General features: G+C 43.1%; 1 protein-coding gene across 1 annotated transcript in view; it reads right to left on the bottom strand.

The window, feature by feature from the left end:
* Positions 1-20,118, bottom strand: part of pclob (piccolo presynaptic cytomatrix protein b) — a 123,504-nt gene that overhangs the window by 75,078 nt on the left and 28,308 nt on the right. Inside the window, exons 4-15 of the mRNA XM_079826153.1 lie at positions 13,276-14,166; positions 12,372-13,187; positions 11,386-12,279; positions 10,313-11,194; positions 7,741-9,198; positions 6,563-7,378; positions 5,625-6,413; positions 4,687-5,433; positions 3,755-4,555; positions 2,800-3,621; positions 1,916-2,680; positions 688-1,722 (exon numbers count right to left, since the gene is read on the bottom strand). Coding sequence (XP_079682279.1) covers positions 688-1,722; positions 1,916-2,680; positions 2,800-3,621; positions 3,755-4,555; positions 4,687-5,433; positions 5,625-6,413; positions 6,563-7,378; positions 7,741-9,198; positions 10,313-11,194; positions 11,386-12,279; positions 12,372-13,187; positions 13,276-14,166 — 10,716 coding nt within the window. The remainder of the gene's footprint in view (positions 1-687; positions 1,723-1,915; positions 2,681-2,799; positions 3,622-3,754; positions 4,556-4,686; positions 5,434-5,624; positions 6,414-6,562; positions 7,379-7,740; positions 9,199-10,312; positions 11,195-11,385; positions 12,280-12,371; positions 13,188-13,275; positions 14,167-20,118) is intronic.

The following is a 20,118-nucleotide window of genomic DNA, read 5'->3' as shown; positions in this document are numbered from 1 at the left end:
AGTCACGCTGAGGGCGTTCCCCATAGCATCAGCTAGACGCAGCGCTCGTTCCCTGTTCTCAGGGAACAGAGGTTACATACGTAACCTGAGACGGTTTCTATCTAGAAAACCTAATAACTATAAAAAAAGCTGCGTCATACATTTATACATATCAGGATAAAATAAATTATGACTTAAATGCATGTCACTAACATTGACTGTGTGACAAATAAGTGAAATTCGGAAAAAAAGCCAGTAAGGGTCAAATACTCTTCTTAAACTTATTTGTATACTACATAATTACACAAACCAACTGCCCCAAGACACACTTTTACAGAATGTGTCTTGGGAATGCCAATGGCTTGCCACATTGACATTATGAATACAAATGGCCTCAATTAATTATTGTTTTTAAAAACAAAAATCAAATAGGCAATTAGCAGACAAAAAGTCAAAGATATACTGTACTTAAAAGCATTTAAAGTAAACACAGAGATAAAGCCGTAAGTGAAATCAGAGCTTAATAATGGGAAAATAATAAATGCATGGTGGAATGTCTTGGTATGACTTTGATGCTTTTGGTACTTCTAAAAATGCAATAACTAGTTATATTTTACATTTAATTTTAGTTTGTTTATTTTTCAGAATAAGATTTTTTTTGTAATATGATGTTGGAGTAAATTACAACAAGAATGAAACATGTTTTACCTCTGTTTGATGAGGCAGTGGATTAAATCCACATTGGCTGCATACTGTTGTCTTGCATTCAGTGCATGTGTTAAAATTCTTGGCATTCTTGGAACCAATGTTGAGTTCCACTTTGCATAATGGGCAGTTGGTCTTGACCTCTTTAGGACCAGGTGGTTTGGGTGCTGTGACTTGCTTCGTTTCTGGTTTCTTCTCCACTGTTTTTTCTGAATCTTGTGCTGCATGTGGTTTAGTGTCTCCAACAGGAGGAATTTTACTAGAGTCTGGTGTGACTGCAGATCCTTTGCGAGATGAGGGTGGAGTAGTCCTAGCAGACATCTGGGAAACTGTGGATCCTTTTCGAGAAGTGGGCGGTGTTGTGGAGGGCTCATCCTGAACAGCTGAGCTGATCAAATTAGACGCTGAACTGAATATAGAGGATCCAAAGCCCATAACTCTCCCAGAGACAGCAGAAACAGACTTTGGAGAGGGTGAGCGAGATCTAGCTGTTTCTGTCAGACCACCAAAGCCAAGGAGTTTCCCAGTGGTTGACTCAGATGGCTTAGATGATTGTTCCTTAGGACCACCAAATCCAAAACCAAAGAAACTCGGTTCCTGTTTTGGTGGCTCAGCCTGTGGAGGTGGAGCAGATTTTTCTGGAGACTTGTCAGACTCTTTTAAGAGTGTGTCAGTCTCTTTATCTTTCTTTGGATCTGATGTTTCTATCTTCTGAGAGTTTGCAGTTTTTGCCTTTATGCTACTCTCTGGTAGTTCTGGTGATTCTTTCTTTTGGACATTCACTGAAATAGTGCTCTTAGTTTTATCAGGGGTGGCTGCAGTTTGAATCTCTTTCTTTTGGGTTTCAGCAACATCAGAAACCATGTTGGTTGAGACTAATGATGGTGGCCCAGGAGTTATACTTTCTGTTCTTGGATGCGGTGCTGGGGTATAGACATTGTCAGGTTGTTCATTGGTCTTTATTTTCGGAGGTCCTTGTAGTTCCATTCCATTTAATGCTCGCTGTGTCTGGCAGTTCAGACAAAGCCATTCATTGGCCTGTAAGGACAGATTAAAAAATAATTATTGAATTATTTCTTCCTTGACATTGATGGAACATTGATATGATATAGATTTTTCTTAGAAACCACTAAACAAAATTATCATAGGCACAGTATCATAGGTAAGTAAACGCATTTGCTGCATTACAATAGTGTTATCAAGAGTTATACCAATAGTAATATTCTCTTACCTCTGTTTGATGGGGAGTTGGGTTGAATCCACAGAGGTTGCAAACTATGTTCTTACACTCAGTGCAGGTATTGTAGTTAGGAGTGTCCTGTGAACCTACATTAAGATCCACTTTGCAAAGAGGACACACTTTGGTCTCTACTTTAGGAGCTACAGCTGCTACTACCAAAGTTTTAGGTTCTGCTGTAGCTTGTTGCACCTGCTTCTCATCTGTTTTTTCCGCCTTTGGTTTTTCTGTTATAGATGCTTTCAAAGAAACGGGTGGTGTTGTAGCCTTTTGAGAAGCTGGTGGCAATGTGGAGGACTCATCTTGAACGGTTGAGGATATTAGATTAGATGCAGAGTTCAAAAAGGAGGATCCAAAGCCCAGAACCTTCCCAGGGACAACAGTCACAGAAGGCTGAGGGGATCCAGATCGAGCAGCACCAAAACCAAAGCTAAAGAAACCTGATTCCTCTTTAGAAGGTTCTGGTTTCTGTGGTACAGCAGATTTTGTAGGAGGATGATCAAGTTTTGGCATTTCAGTTGGTTGTGTAGTAGATTGTGTGGGTTTGGTCTCTTGATTCTCTGTAGCAATTGATGTCATTTTTTTCCCAATGATATCTAGCTTATTTTGTGGAGAAACTGAAATTGGAGTAGTTATGAGAGCCTCCTTTTTTCCCGGTATTATTGGTGGAGATGCTTTGCTAACCTGTGGCTGTGGTTGGGTAGAGGGAGATCCTTGTGCTTTCTTCACCTGGCAGTTTAAACACAGCCATTCCTTAACCTGTAGGATAATAATTGGAATTAGAATTAGAATTAAAATACTAAAAGATGCTCTTGAAATTAGATGACACTTAAGTAGAAATTAATGCAATAACTGATGCATGAAAAAAGTACTCTTACCTCAGTTTGATGTGGCATGGGATTAAATCCACAAAGATTGCACACTGTGTTCTTGCATTCAGTGCAGGTGTTGTAATTCTGAGAATCCCTCTTTAAGTCCACTTTACAAAGTGGACAGGCTTTTGGGAGCTCCAGGTCTGGTTTGTTAATTTTCACGTTAGTGACTGGTTCTTTGGACATTTCATCTTGTGGTTTATTCGCCACTGTTTTCTTTTCATCCTGTTTCTGTACAGCAGTAAGTTGTGCCTCTTCTGCCAGTTTACTTTGTTGTGAGGCTTGTGAAGCTTCTGAACCTTTTCGAGAAGTTGGTGGTGTTGGTGTTGCCTTGATAGAACTTTGGGACACAGATCCCTTACGAGAACTTGGTGGAGTTTTGGTGGACGACTCATCCTGAACGGCTGAGGTTATCAGATTAGATGCTGAATTGAGGAAGGAGGACCCAAAACCTAGAACTTTCTCAGAGACAGCAGACTGAGGAGAAGGTGACCGAGATCGAGCACCTCCAAAACCAAAGCCGAAGAAACCAGACTCTTCCTTAGTCTGTTCAACTTTATATGACAGAGCAGGCTTGGAAGGAGATCCATCACCTTTAGACTTTTGAGCATTTAGTGCAGGAGTAATTGTAGGTTTTTTAGTTTCTGCTGGAGGTTTCTTGTCCTGCTCAGCAGGAACATTCTGTTTATTTTCTGGAGAAGGTGGATCTTGAGTCGCTTTCTTTTGTGGAGATGCTGGTTCTAATTTGTTAGACTGTGGTTGTGGCAGAGCAGGGGGAGGTCCTGAAGTTCTCTGTACCTGGCAGGTCAAGCATAGCCACTCCGTTACCTGTTGATTATTTAAAAAAGTTAATTAAACCATTAAACATACTTTAAGTCAAAATCTACACAAAAACATTTCTAGTTGCATTTTTAAATGAGCTTTAAAACATATAATTGTAAAATACATTGACATTTGGTACCTTGGTTTGATGTGGATTGGGATTGAATCCACAGAGATTACAAACTAATTTCTTGCAAGAACTACAAGAGCTATAGTTCTGTGGGTCCTTCTTAAGGGTTTCTTTGCAAAGTGGACAGGTTTTTGAAAGCTCCTCTGGAGCATGTGGAGGTTTGGCCAGTTGAGGATCTGGGGTGTTCTCTACTGTCTTTTGTTCTTGCATTGATATAGCAGGTGGCTTTGATTCTTCTTCAGGTAGTTTTTGTTTAGCATCCTGAGGAGCTACTGATCCTTTTCGAGAAGTGGGTGGTGTTGGTGTAGTCTTATTTGAAGTCTGGGAAATTGTAGATCCCTTGCGAGATGTTGGTGGAGTTTTGGAGGAGGCCTCATCCTGACTAGCCGAAGAGATCAGGTTAGATGCTGAGCTGAGGAAGGAGGATCCAAATCCAAAAACCTTATCAGAAACAGCAGTTTGAGGAGAGGGAGACTGGGAACGGGCACTGCCAAGACCAAAGCCGAAGAAACCAGACTCTTCCTTAGTTTGTTCAACTTTATATGACAGAGCAGGTTTGTAAGATGATTCATCACCTTTAGATTTTTGAGCATTTGGTGCAGGAGTAATTGTAGGTTTTTTAGTTTCTGCTGGAGGTTTATTGTCCTGCTCAGCAGGAACATTCTGATTATTTTCTGGAGTAGGTGGATCTTGAGTAACTTTCTTTTGTGGAGACGCTGGTTGTATTTTGTTAGATTGTGGTTGTGGCAGAGCAGGGGGAGGTCCTGAAGTTCTCTGTACCTGGCAGGTCAAGCATAGCCACTCCTTCACCTGTTGATTTTAAAAAAGTGAATTAAACCACTTTACATACTTTAAGTCAAAAATCTACACAAATAATTCCTAGTTGTATTTTTAAAAGAGCCTTTAAACATATAATTGTAAAATGCATTGACATATGGTACCTCGGTTTGATGTGGTTTGGGATTGAATCCACAGAGATTACATACAAATTTCTTGCAAGAACTACAAGAGCTATAGTTCTGTGGGTCCTTCTTAAGGGTTTCTTTGCAAAGTGGACAGGTTTTTGAAAGCTCGTCTAGAGCATGTTGAGGTTTGGCCAGTTGAGGGTCTGGGGTTTTCTCTACAGGCTTTTGTTCTTGCATTGATTTAGCAGGTGGCTTTGATTCTTTTTCAGGTAGTTTTTGTTTAGCATCCTGAGGAGCTACTGATCCTTTTCGAGAAGTGGGTGGTGTTGGTGTAGTCTTATTTGAAGTCTGGGAAATTGTAGATCCCTTGCGAGACGTTGGTGGAGTTTTGGAGGAGGATTCATCCAGACCAGCCGAAGAGATCAGGTTAGATGCTGAGCTGAGGAAGGAGGATCCAAAACCAAAAACCTTATCAGAGACAGCAGTTTGAGGAGAGGGAGACCGGGAACGAGCACCGCCGAAACCAAAGCCAAAGAAACTTGACTCTTCTTTATTCTGTTCACCTTTAGGTGGTGGAGCAGACTTGAAAGGAGAAGTATCACCTTCTTTCTTGCCTGCCTCAGCTAAAACACTTGACTTTTTCTCTGGAGAAGGTGAGAATGAAGTCTCTTCTTTTTTTGGAGATGCTTGTGGAAGTACTTTGTTAGACTGTGGTTGTGGCTGTCCAGGGGGAGGTCCTGCAGTTCTCTGCATCTGGCAGGTCAAACACAGCCAGTCTTTTACCTGTAGATCATAAGAAATATTACACTCAAAGAGAGTCACATATGTATTGTATATGTACCACCTGTCACTATACAAACTTTTAACCCTATGTCTACCCCATCTCTGTCGTTTAAATTACAAAATATGTACACAATTATGTTTTGTCCAAAACGAGAGCCTTTACATGTAACAACTGTAAAAGACAGACTTACTCCAGTTTGATGTGGATTAGGATTGAATCCACAGAGATTACAAACAATGTTCTTGCAAGAAGTGCAAGAGTCGTAGTTCTGTGGGTCCTTTTTGAGGGTCTCTTTGCAGAGTGGGCAGGTTTTTGGAGGCTCCTCTTTCACTTGAGCTTGTAGCGGTTTGGATATTTGAGCATCTGGTGGCTTTTCCTGTTCTTTGGTTGGTGTAGAGGCTGGCTTTGATTCCACTGCAGGTGGATTTAGTTTAGTGATCTGCGGAGCTACTGATCCTTTTTGAGAACTGGGGGGTGTTGGTGTGGTCTTATGTGAAGTCTGGGAAACTGTAGACCCTTTACGAGATGTTGGTGGAGTTTTAGAAGGTTCATCCTGGACAGCTGAGGAGATTAGATTGGATGCTGAGCTAAGGAAGGATGAGCCAAAGCCTAGAACTTTCCCAGACACAGCAGACACAGTGGGCTGAGGAGATGGTGACCTTGAATGAGAACCACCTAAGCTGAAGAAATCGGAATCCTGTTTAGGTGGTTCAGGTTTAGATGGTTGATTAGATTTGGCAGGTAAGAAATCACTTTTCTGCATTTGAGCTTCTGCTGTAGGTTGTTTTGAATCTGCCAGATTCGGTTTGTCTTGTTTCCCAGAAGCATTACGTTTCTGATCCTCTGCTACAACACCAGGAATGCCTTGTTTTTGAGGTGATGCATTTGGAAGTAATTTAGCAGCCTGTGGTCCAGGTTGCACAACAGAATGTTTGGGAGCTCTCTGCATCTGGCAATTCAAACACAGCCACTCCTTCACCTGTAGGATGACAAAAGGCAACCATACAAGATTGTGAGAAATAAAAACCACTATTACTTAATATTACATAAATACATACATTACATTAATTACTACATAAAATACATACATTACATTAATTACTACAAATATGCTAACTTTTTTCTCACCTCGGTTTGTTGTGGAATTGGGTTGAATCCACAGAGATTACACACAGTGTTCTTGCAATTAGTACAGGTGCTGTAACTTGGTGGATCCTTTATTAGATCTGCATTACAAAGTGGACAATTTTTTGGAGGCTCTGATTTGTTTTCATCCTTTTTTATTACAGCGTTTCCCTGAACTTTTGTCATTTTCTCTTCTGGTTTCTTGTCTTTCTGCTTCTCTTCAACAGATTTAGCTACATGTTTAGGTGACAAATCAGCTGATCCTTTCTGAGAAGCTGGTGTTAATGTAGTCTTCACAGGAGTTAGAGAAGCTGATGAAACCTCCTGAGTTGCAAAGGGTGTTGTGGAGGATTCATCTTGTACAGCTGTGGAAATAAGATTAGAAGCTGAACTCAAGAAGGAAGAACCAAACCCAAAGACCTTTCCAGAAACACTGGAAGCAGCAGGTTGGGGAGATGGTGATCTAGAGCGTCCAAAACCAAAAAAGCCACTCTCTTCTTTTGTGGATGCAGTCTTTGTTAGGGTAGTAGATTTTGTGGATACAGTATCTTCCTTCTGTGCTGGATGTACTGGGCTTTTGATGTCCTGCTGCTGAGGTTGCTTCTGTGTTGGTGGAGCTGAACTTGCCTTCTTAGACCCTGGTGTTATACCTACAGATAAATCAGTCTTTTCTTTTGCATCTGTGGAGTCAAGTGGCTTCTTCTGTGGAGGAACAGGAGCTGGTGTCAATTTCTTTAGCGGTGATACCAGTGGAGGTACTTTGTGAGCCTCAGTCTGCGCTCTTTGCATTTGGCAGTTCAGACATAGCCACTCCTTTTTCTGAAACGACATTCCAATAATCAGTTTGAGATTGAGGATGTTTAGGAATAAGCATCAGCATATACACAAGCATTTCATCCAAAAGGCTATATCAAGATACTATATAAAAAAGTAACAATATACATTTAAGCATATACTGATATGTATTGTAAATTAAATGTATATTAAGTTTTAGCAACCTTTAAAAGTTTGTGGTGTGACTTTTTTTTTTTACCTATTTACCTATATATTTAAAGTATGTAATATGAGGTTATAAATGCTGGTGCCCATAATGTCAAATACTACTACAGTACTAATAAAATTATAATTCTAATAATGTGAAGGTGTTTTTTTATGTTCTTCAAGGTAAAAAGGCTGCTTACCTCTGTCTCGTGGGGAATGGGGTTAAAGCCACATAGATTACACACAGTGTTTTTGCACTCGGTACAGGTATCATAATTGGGAGGCTCCTTCTGCAAATCGACCTTACAGAGAGGGCATGCTTTGGGAAGTGATTTAGTAGACTCTGTACTTGTTGTTTCTGGTACAGCTGTATCTTTTGTAACTGATACAGTTGTTGACTGTGTCAAACTGGCCAAAGATTTCTTATCATCTGTTTTCTGCTCTTCTATATTTTCAGGATGCACTTTTTTGTCCCCTGAAGGATGAATTTTAGGAGAGGCATCAGATACTTTTTGGGAAGTGGGAGGTGTGCTGGTCTTGAGAGATGTCAAAGAAACTTCAGAGCCCTTTCGTGAGGAAGGTGGAGTAGTGATCTTGTCAGAAGTTTGGGAAACTGATGAGCCTTTATGAGAAGAAGGTGGTGTTGTAGTCTTAGTAGATAGCTGGGAAGCTGTGGAAACTTTGCGAGAAGTGGGCGGTGTTGTAGAAGGCTCGTCTAGAGCTGATGAAATCAGATTACTTGCTGAGCTCAAGAAGGAGGAACCAAATCCTAGAACCTTCCCAGAGACAGCAGATGCTGCAGGTAAAGGAGACTGAGATCTACCTCTAGATTCTTCAGGGATTTCAGAGGACACTGGCACAGCTCCATCTTTCATATTTCCTTGTTCTTGTTGCTGTTGTGAATCTCCTTTAGTGGTTTCTTCACCTTTCTCTGCAACTTTATTTTTTGTCCCAACTGTGTTGTCAATGTTTTTAGAGTTTACGGCAGCTTCAGACCCCTTTCGTGAGGTTGGAGGAGTCATTTTATTAGATGTCTGTGAAACTGCAGAACCCTTGCGAGAGGAAGGTGGGGTGGTATTAACCTTATTGGAGATTTGAGAAACTACAGAACCTTTGCGAGAGGTTGGTGGTGTCTTATCAGAGATTTGAGAAGCCATTGAAGCCTTGCGAGAACTAGACGGTGATGTGTAGGATTCATCTTGAACAGCTGTTGAGATTAAATTAGATGCTGAGCTTAAGAAGGAGGAACCAAATCCTAAAACCTTCCCTGAGGCAGCAGAGACATCAGGCTGAGGAGAAGGTGATTGAGATCTACCTCCACCAAAACCAAACCCAAAGAATCCAGGTTTGTCTTTTTGTGGATCTATATTTTGAGATTCTGAATTTGAAATTTCTGCAATATGCTGTTGCTTTATTTTTGTTTCTTGGGTGGGTTGTTCAGTTTCTTTTGAAGTTTGCTTATTGTCTTGTTTCCCTGCTAATTCGGGTTTATTATCCTTTTGAACTGTAGCTGCTGGAAGATGTGGCTTCTTCTGTGAAGCATCTGGAGTTGGAATATCCATTTTAACTGGTGCTAATTCCTTAGCATGTGACTGAAGCTGCGCAGGAGGAGGTTCAGGTACTTTCTGCATTTGGCACGCCAAACAAAGCCACATCACCTGTAGTTTGTAAAGCAATGTATTAATCATTTTGCAACTTAAATTTACATTGTGTATATTAAGAAATCTAAATAGCATTACAGAGTTCAGTGGACTAAACGACACTGCCTATTAAGTTGCAATGATCCAAGGCAGCTCAAATGATTTAAATTACAGAAGAGATGAGCATTACAAGCTCTCCTGTCAACATGAAACTGTTATATGCAAATAAGCTTTTCAATTTGCATTATGATGCCACTATTATCATGAAAGAGATTTTCATTAAAGTCAGCATGAACTCAAAATTGACACTATTTATTTTCTTAATGCATGTCACTGGTCTTATTGTTAACCATTCATTCATGCATTTATTTTTATTGGACTTTGTAATCTTTAATCAAAATGTCATAACTTGCTCTTCTCTCTGCTGACATATGCAAAACCGCCCTGCATTTCAGATCTGCCTCCATTCTGGTATGCAACACTCACTTTTCACAGTCCAATCAGCATGTGGACATGTTATGTTTTTTTCATTTCAACATGACATCATGACTTTGCGTAAACATACACGCCACTTTCTAAAGCCAAATGGCGTGTTATCTGTACGCATTTTGAGATATCTGCGTGTATGTCTACGCCGTGTGATTCCGTGTGTATGTGTACACCGAAACGAACCATCATCTCCGCGTGTATGTCTACGCCGTGTGATTCCGCGTGTATGTCTACGCCGTGTGATTCTGCGTGAATGTAAATGGATTTATAAACATACTAAATTATGTTTTTTTGAAAATGTAAAAATGCAGAATGTTTCTTGTGATGGGTAGGTTTAGGGGCAGGGGCAGTGTGTGTGTGTGTGTGTGTGTGTGTGATGGGTAGGTTTAGGGGTAGGGGGATAGAATGAAACGGCGTTGATAAACACGCTAAAAAGCGATTATGCGTCTTGCGATAGCAAAATGGCATACGAATTGGCGTGTCATACATACGCCATTTCATGAGATCAGTCTGCTCATTTAATAGCAGTTTCAGAAATATGTCACAATAAGGTAAAGTTGTTAGCAACTTCCGCATCATGCTGACTTTAACAAACCAAAAATTAAAAAAAATATTTTTCAAAACAACAGTAGTATTTTCTCACCTCATTTTGATGGGGCATGGGGTTGAACCCACACAAGTTACATACAATATTTTTGCATCCAGTGCAGCTGTTGCATTGATCTTTCTTGAGCTCCACCTTGCAAAGTGGGCAGACCTTGGGAAGAGGCTTGGATGAATCCTTTGGTGTCTCCGATTTATCCTCTTTCACTTTATTGGATGCCTCCTTAGACTGTTGAAGTAATGCTGCCTGCTGCTCTTGTTTCTGTCCAATTGAATGTTTAGTATCTTTACTAAGTTGAGCTTTCGGAGAACCTTGCATGGTCTCAGAACCTTTTCGTGAGCTGTTGGACAATGACTGAGATATTGCAGATCCTTTACGGGGGCTGGGAGGAGGTGTGTTTTCTGAAACTGATGAACCTTTGCGGGAGGTTGGTGGTGTCGTGGAAGGTTCATCTTGAACAGCTGATGATATCAAATTAGAGGCTGTGCTAAGGAAGGATGAACCAAAGCCTAAAACTTTCCCAGGCACAGCAGAAACAGAAGGCTGAGGTGAAGGAGACCTGGATCGGCCCCCACCAAAGCCAAAACTAAAAAATCCAGATTCCTCTTGATGAGGTTGAGCCTTTGGTGGTAGTTTGGTTTGTTTTTCTTGAGGCTTGTCCGATTTCATCTGCTGTGAAGTCTTAGGTTGATTGAGCTGCTGTGGTGAAACATCAGTGGGCTCCTTTCCCCCAACTATAGCAGCTTTCTGACCAGTATTGGTGGCTTCCTCTGCAATTTGTTTCTTCTGCATTAATTCTGGAACATCTTGCTGCTCCTTCTTTGGCACTGGGACTACTTTCTTAGCTTGATCTTGAGGCTCTGCATTAGAAGGCCTTGATGCCCGCTGCACTTGACAGGTCAAGCAGAGCCACTCCTTTGCCTGCCAACAAATGAGAGAGGTTGAGAAATCCCAGACAAAAAAAAATTCACAAAGGTTTCTTTTAAGCTAGGGTTAAGAAATTCGACAATACAAAAAATTACAAAACAAAATTGGTGAACTACCTGTGGAATGATAACATTGTCAAAGGTATTTTCTATTAAAAGTAAATACAGTAGAAAACACAATCTTACCTCGGTTTGATGAGGCATGGGATTAAACCCACAAAGTGTACATACAATGCTCTTGCATTCAGTGCAGGTGTTGAAATTAGGAGGATCTTTCTTGAGCTCCACTTTGCAAAGTGGGCATTCTTTAGGATGAGACTGAGATGTCTTATCAGCTGTTTGAGGCTTTGATGGAGCTGTAGATGATGCTTTGAAAGGTTGAGGTTGCAGGGGCTTCTTGTCTTCCAATTGCTTTTTAGAAAGAGGTTGACTTTCCCCAGCCTGCAATTTGGTTGGGTCCTGGGATGCTGTAGATCCCTTGCGAGATGTAGCTGTTGCTGCAACAGCAGACGTGGATTTGAGAGATGTCTGTGAAACTGATGAACCCTTACGAGAGGCGGGCGGCGTGGACTTCACAGATGTCTGGGAAACTGTTGAACCTTTACGAGGTGTTGGTGGTGTTGTGGAGGATTCATCCTTGACAACTGATGATATAAGATTAGATGCCGAGCTGAGGAAGGAGGAACCAAAGCCTAGAACCTTCTCAGGTTGAGGAGAAGGAGATCGAGATCGAGCACCACCAAAACCAAAGCCAAAGAAACCTGTATCTTCTTTAGAGAAATCAGATTTTTTTGTAGTTTCGGATTTGGCTAAAGAGGTGCCATCTTTTGGCTGTTGAGGTGTTAGAGTTTCTTTCTGTGCAGGGTGTTTTTCCTTTGTGGGATTTTGTGTTGTTGACGTAGTGATGGGTTTTCCAAGTGCTGTTTTTGACTGGTCCTCAATTCTGCTGTCTACTGAAGCGGGCTGATGTGGAGCTGTTTTGTCTTGTTTTGAGTATGCATTAGTCTGTAGCTGGGGATTTAGAGTTGAAGGTTCAGGTGTTCTCTTTATATGACAACTCAAACAAAGCCATTCCTTCACCTGCATGACCAAAATCACAACCACAATTAAACATTATTGTTCTTAAATAAAAGAAATATGACCAAAAGAGTAAAATAAACCATTTATCTTACCTCATTTTGAAGAGGCATGGGGTTAAATCCACAACGATTACACACAATGTTTTTGCAATCGGTGCAGGTGCTGTAGTTAGGGGGATCATTGGTAATATCTGCCTTGCAAAGTGGACAGATTTTGGGAAGAGGCAGGGGAGTTTTGTCAACTTTCGAAAATGGATCTGGTTTTGCTTTCAGAGAAGATTTGCTGGCTAGATGAGGTGACTCAGATAGCTTTGTGTCTTCTTTTTGTGCAGTAGGTTGTTTTAGGTCCCCTGTGTTTGTGGTCTGTGGAACAGCAGGGCTCTTCCGAGACGTGGGTGGTGTTGAGCTCTGGGAAACTGTTGAAGCTTTGCGGGAGGTTGGTGGTGTTGTAGATGTCTCATCTTGCACAGCTGAAGATATTAAATTAGATGCTGAGCTGAGAAAGGAAGAGCCAAAGCCAAGAACCTTCCCAGAAACAGCAGATGCAGCAGGCTGAGGAGATGGAGACCTTGACCTAATACCACCAAAACCAAAAAATCCAGATTCTTCCTTGGCTGATTTGGCAGGGACTTTAGATTTGGCTTCAATTTCTTGCTGCTGGGCTTTTTGGATTGGCAGAGTACCATTCGGAGCCTTGCTTTGTTGGTCCTGTAATTTCTGAGGGTCAATTTTCTTGCCTAACTTGTCCAATTCAGAAGCACCTTTTTTTTGGATTGAGGGTGAAGCCAGTGGTTGAGTAACAGGGCTTTTGTTGGGCTGCTCTGCGGTCTCCAACTTTGGAGGTCCTGGTGGCTCCATTCCTCTGAGAGCTCTTTGTGTCTGACAGTTTAGACAAAGCCACTCTTTCAACTGAAAAAATAAGAAAAATTGGTTAACTTATGTACATATACATCATTCAAAAACTTTTCACAAGTATTAAAAGCCAACATAATGTTACCTCTGTTTGATGGGGTGTTGGGTTGAATCCACAGAGATTACACACAGTGTTTTTGCACTCAGTACAAGTTCTGTAATTGCCAAGGTCCATTATGATTTCTACCTTGCAGAGCGGGCAGGATTTGGGTGGGGGTTGAGGGCCTTTGACTGCTTTTGGCATATGTGAAGAAGGTTCAGATTTTTTAGATATTGGTGCTTTGTTCTTTTGGTCAGCAGTTGGCTCTATCTTTTTCTCTTCTTTTTGACCAACTGATTGATAAGCCTTTCCTGTAGACACTGATACTGCAGCACCTTGTGATGTTGTGGAGCCTTTGAAAGATGTTGGTGGAGTAGTGATCTTGGGAGAAGTTTGAGAGACTGAAGATGCTTGGGGATTAGTTGGTGGTGTCGTAGAAGTTTCATCTTGTACCGCTGATGAAATAAGATTAGATGCTGAGCTCAGGAAGGAGGATCCAAATCCTCGGACCTTACCAGACATAGCGGAAACAGCGGGCTGAGGGGATGGTGATCGAGACCTGGCTCCACCAAAGCCTAAGCTGAAAAATCCTGATTGTTCTTGCTCAGTCTCAGCCTTTGGTGCTGCTTTAGACACGGGAGAAGAGGGGGCATTCTTTGCTGTCGGCTGCTGTAAAGGCTTAGGGGAGGGAGCTTGCTTAGCTCCTGCTGCACTAGCCTGTTCTTCATGGATCTCCTTTTTCTGAGCAGCAGGTTGGTTGGCAGGACTTGCCTTTGTTGGCAGAGCCGTGGGCTCTTTCTCTAAAGGACCAAGTGTAGAATCCATCTTTTGAGATTTGCTGGGCTGTGTTTGGAACTTTACAGTGGGTTGTCCTGGAGGCTCGATTCCTTTCAGTGCCCTCTGTGTCTGGCAGTTTAAGCAAAGCCACTCTTTTCCCTGCAAAAACATCACAACTATTATGAGTAATTTATTCACATAGTTTCTTCTTTCACATTAATAACAAATAAGACAAAATATACTTTTGCAGAAAGTTGGCCACAAGCAGATATCATAACATTACTACTTGTAGCTTTGAATTTTTATTTTGAAAACCCTCAGAGACTAAAGCATTGGTGATATATATTCTCTCTCTCTCTCTTTTTTTTAGTCTTTTATGTTAACTTAAAAATGTCTGCACTCTGAAAATGTCTATTAACATATCCCATGGTTGCTTCTAATAAAATATCTTCTAATATACATTTTTGAATGCCAACTAATTTTGAATGTGATTATTAATATGAATATCTGAATATTAAAGTCAGATAAAAATCATGATGCTTATGCATATTTTGTTTTGGTGACTTTTAGAAAAAAAATTGAAAAAAATTATTTAACTTCTTGAGAATCCTTCTTAGCGAGATTAAATTTTCATAAGTTCATGTCAGAGCATCCCTGACAACTCTTACACTCCCTAAAGTTTCATGACCTTAGGATACTCCTACACATCACAGACAACTGTAAAGTATACTGAAAATGCATAATCTGCCAGAGGCCTACATGACTACTTTTATAAATGCATTATCAGTAAGCTAGAAGGTGAAACCTCAGTATGTTCATCTCAAACCAGCCTTAAGACACACGTAAATGTTTTATTATTCTGGAAATTCATGTTTTAGAAGTCTACAGTGCAGTTTATCTGACTTAAAAGGGTATTTCCGGTAAACTAGAATGCTGAAACAAATATTAATTCTTAACAAATAAATATTCATTTCAGAGCAGTCCTCAGTCCCATTAGGCTACAATGAAAATCATTTGAAATATTTAGTGAATGGGCTCTTTTGTGTTCCAAATTACAATAAAATTGAGTACTAAGACTCACCATTGTATTTGTGCAACATTCAGAAAATTCTAATTTACATAAGCTTATGAATGTACATATACTGCACACACACACACACACACACCCAATATTAAAAAGTAAAATATGTTGTGACAACAGAAAGATTTACAATTTGCATTGGAGCCAGTAGGCAGTGAGAGTATTGTGTGATGTTGGGAAAATGCAACTGAAATGTCCCTCAGCATTCTCAGAGTGTGAGCTGATGTTAAAATGTGTATTAATTACCGGTAACTGCTTTTTAACATGTTTTTTTTACACAATGGATCTCTCAGGGTTAAATTCCCCTCTGTATCGCAATATTTGTGCTGCATGCACACTTCAAGCACACAGATCACCCTGAAGCCTACATTTAATCTCTGGAGTAAGCCAGCAGCACTCTTTTTTTAGGAGTAAGGAAACTAAATCATTTAGATAATTTTAGCATTGGATAAAAATATACACAGATGTGTTGCATTTGCTAATTCTCTAGACTTAAGGCAATTCCCAGGTTTGAATATTTCATGATAAAACACAAACCACACAGTTGTGGCCATGAATGAAGGTGACCTTCTTATTGGAGAGATATTTTTTCACTATTATCTCCATTTCAACAACCTGTGCTTGACACTGAGCACAACCAGCAGCAGATGCCACTTTAATCTATACCTCATCTCTGTGTTTTTGAACTCTCTTGGAAAAGTCTTAGATGTTATCTCTGAGGACTACCTCCTAATCCTCTGCCTGTCATTTTTTCGTCACACAGCCGGTCCATGTGACCCAATAGCCTTGGAGTCTCCTTGCCAGGCTATACGTAAAATTTGAGTTTTTAATTACAGCGTCAATAGTTTTTTGTGCTCAACACATCTTAAAAGAGAAAATGGCCATTTAGGGGCCAGCCTGATATGCTCAGGGCTTCCAGATGATGACAATAGAGGTGGTAAGGTCTCTCTAGGGGACATACATCATTACAGTAGATTCCCTGCTAAGACTAAGCACATAACACATCCCTGATATTCCCTCAATATAAAACCTGATGGCCAAAGATACAAAAGTGTGTCTGTTTTGTAAAATCTGTTTCAAACACAAATATTATTTCTGCTACAAGCTGACATGTTTAATTGTAAAAATGTATTTTGTACCTTAACAAACCTTTTTAATATTCAGTATAACAGTAATCCCAACACTACCGGAAAGTATCCAACAAAACTTGATATTAAACATAATGAAAGTGATTTCAGATGTTTTGCTAACTTCAACCAAACCCAGAGTGTTTCTGATTAGCTAGTTTTCTGATAAATAAATAAAAAATAAAATAAATAAATAAAATATTGTCTTAGACTGTCACAAAGACATTGTAGTTTCTCAGGACACCTACAGTTACGGTTCAAAACGTATGTGAACCGCTTACAGAATCTGTGAAAATTTTAATAATTTTCACAATCTAAGAGATCATACAAAATTCATTATTTAGTACTGTCCTGAATAAGAAATTTTACATAAAAAATGTTTACATATAATCCACAAGACAACAACTATTTGAACTATTGACTCTTAATACTGTGTTGGATGATCCACAACAGGGTTTTTTTGTTTTGTTTTGTGATGGTTGTTCATGAGTCCATTGTTTGTCCTGAGCAGTTAAACTGCCCAATGTTCAATCCTCCAGGTCCCAAAGATTCTTCAGTTCCCCTTCGAGGGAACTCGAACTGTGTCATCGTGATGACACTTTGGGGAACGCCCCTCGCGTAAAGCGTCTGAAGAAACCGTAGAATCAGCCCAATCCGATTGGTGTTGCGTGATGACGTAGTATGTGACGGCATACCCGGAAGATACAAAGAGACGTCTGAACGCAACAGAGATAGCTTTTTGCTCTTCAGCGTGAGCGCTCTGTTTTGTTCAGTCTGAAAGTAAAAGTGTTGTTACAGTGTGAGAGAAAGTGAACTATGGCGAGCGAGCGATTTAGGCTGTGTGTGCACCCGTGTCCGCGCTACATTACGGGCACGGACACACATCAGTTTTGTGTGCAGTGTCTCGGCGTGCAGCACGCCCAGGCCGCTCTCGAGGCTGCGGCCTGCGGTGATTGTGAACTGCTGCCGCTGAGGGTGCTGCGCTCGCGGCTGGCCGTCTTTGACGAGACTGGTCAGCCTTGTGAGCCCTGCGGTTCTGGGCCTGCGTCTGTTGAGGCAGCACGGCGCCGTAGATCATGGGGCTCACAGCGGGATCTGTCAAGAGGATATGGGACTGCTGAGGCATCTTCCCTATCCTCCTCTGGCGATTCCGATATCCTCCCGCCCCGTGTGGAAGCCCGCGATGCGGCTTCTTCCCGCGGGGTGGAGGGTCCGGTTCTCAGGCTGTCTGACTCTGAGGAGTCAGACACTTTGAGGATCGAGGTGGATGATGTGGGGCTCTCAGGGAATCGATGCTGCGTTCCCGCTGTCCAGTACGCTTCGGGCCGCATCAATTCCCTGCGCCCTCCGGACCTCTTCCCCAACTGTGCCCTGCCAACTGGAAGAGGCTCGATTAACACCCGAGGCTGGCCTCGAGAGGCTAGTTCCCTTAGTAGATTATCTCGGCTCATGGTCATGCCTTCCGGGTATATCTACGTGGGCCCTGCGTACTGTGGAACGGGGTTACAGACTGCAGTTTGGTTCCCCTCCCCCGAAATTCAACGGGGTGGTCCGGACTGTGGTCGGCCCCGAGCAGGAAGTACGCTCCCTGCTGGTCAAGGAGGCTATAGAACGTATTCCTCCACCAGACAGGGAGACCGGGTTCTACAGCCGGTACTTCATAGTTCCCAAGAAGGATGGGGGGGTTGCGTCCATTAATAGATCTAAGGCATCTGAACCGGTCTCTGAGGAGATACAGGTTCAGGATGCTCACAATTCCAGCCATCGTGAGTCAGATCCATTTCGAGGACTGGCTCGTCACGATAGATCTGAAGGACGCATACTTCCATATCTCCATCCTTCCAGCTCACAGGAGGTTCCTGCGGTTCGCTTTCGGGGGCGAAGCGTACCAGTATCGGGTTCTTCCATTCGGCCTAGCTCTCTCCCCTCGCACCTTCACGAAGTGTATGGATGCAGCACTGGCTCCGTTGAGACTCCAGGGCATCCGTATACTCAATTATATCGACGACTGGCTCATTTTGGCTCAGTCGCGCGATATGGTCGGTTCGACATCTCGATGTTGTTCTAGCCCACATAGGGTGCTTGGGTCTGAGACATGTTGACGCCCTCTCAGAGAACTACGTTCCCTGGGGTTGTATGGGATTCAACGCTGATGCGGGCACGGCTGTCCCCCGCACGCATGGAGTCCATACTGGCGATGGTCTCGAGAGTGAAACTGGGCCGCAGCCTCACTGTGAAGCAGTTTCAAAGACTGGGTCTCATGGCAGCAGCATCCAACGTGATTCCGTTCGGCCTGCTCTACATGAGACCCCTCCAGTGGTGGTTGAGAACCAAGGGGTTTTCCCCCAGGGGAAATCCTTTCCGTATGATCAGGGTAACGCACAGATGCCTTCGTTCCCTTGTCATGTGGAAGAAACCTTGGTTCCTGTCCCAAGGGCCAGTGCTGGGAGCATCTTGTTGCCGGAAGTCCGTTTCAACAGACGCTTCCCTTACTGGTTGGGGCGCGGTCATGGAAGGCCGCTTTTCCAGAGGTCTGTGGGGGACACGGCATTCTTCCTGGCATATCAATTGCCTGGAAATGCTGGCTGTCTACAAGGCTCTGAGGAGCTTTCTCTCGGACCTCCGCGGCCACCATGTCCTGATACGATCCAACAGCATGTCAGCAGTGTCGTATGTGAACCACCAGGGGGGCCTGAGGTCACGTCCTCTTTGCAGACTGGCGCATCAGGTCCTTCTGTGGTCCCAGGGGAAGTTATCATCCCTCAGGGCGATGTACATCCCCGGAGACCAAAATCAGGGAGCTGACATCCTGTCGAGGCAGGGGCTGAGGCCCGGGCAATGGCGGCTCCACCCCGAAGTGGTGGAGGCTATGTGCGAGCGGTTGGGCCCGGTGGAAGTGGACCTATTCGCGTCTCAAGAGACGTCCCACTGCCCGCTGTGGTTCTCCCTCACTCATCCGGCCCCACTGGCTGCGTCTGTATGCCTTTCCACCGATCGCTCTGCTCCCGGGAGTTCTGGAACGTGTCCGCCGGGAGGGCATCAGCCTTCTCTTAGTAGCACCCCGGTGGCCCACTCGAGTATGGCGACCTGCTGGATGGTCCCCCTTGGCAGGTCCCTCTGAGGAGTACCTAGGAGAGGGCCTGTCGGCGGGTGTCGTGGAGACCCTACTCAGTTCCAGAGCTCCTTCCACCAGGAGGTTGTACAGCATAAAGTGGAATGTATTTTCCACTTGGTGTAGAGAGCGGGAGGTAAACCCAGTTAACTGCCCGGTGGCTTCAGTGCTGGAGTTCCTTCAAGACCGCTTCTCCGCCGGTCTTTCCCCGTCCACACTTAATGTGTATGTAGCTGCCATTGGGGCTTTCCACGCACCTTTAGGTGATGGGACACTGGGAAGGCACCATCTGGTTGTACGATTCCTCCGTGGGGCTCGGAGGATGAGGACTGCGAGCTGTCCATCCAATGTGGCACGGTTCAGTGGTTCTTCAGGCATTTCATCCTCCACCTCACGTGACGGCGGAAGAGAGCAGACTTCACCTCCTCTGCCCGGTACGGGCATTGAGGATTTACTTGGAGAAGTCTGCTCAGTGGAGAAAGTCAGATCAGCTGTTGGTGTGTTTTGGTTCACCCAAGAAAGGGCTGCCTGCGTCAAAGCAGACGATCAGTAACTGGATTGTCCAGGCTATAGCCATGGCTTATCGGGTGCGCAACTTGCCTTCACCTTTAGCCGTGAGGGCCCATTCTACCAGGAGCATGGCCTCCTCGGTGGCCCTCCTTTCTGGAGCCTCTATGCAAGAGATCTGCGAGGCGGCTGGGTGGGCCACCCCTCACACCTTCATTCGTTATTACAGTCTGCATCTGGCGCGAGACGCCTGGCGCGAGAGTGCTCGCCCGATAGTTGTGCCT

This window comes from Gobio gobio (assembly GCF_949357685.1).
Source record: "Gobio gobio genome assembly, chromosome: 9".
NCBI classification, from domain to species: domain Eukaryota; kingdom Metazoa; phylum Chordata; class Actinopteri; order Cypriniformes; family Gobionidae; genus Gobio; species Gobio gobio.
Note: the sequence above shows the minus strand (reverse complement) of the source record. Positions and strands in the feature narration are given on the sequence as shown.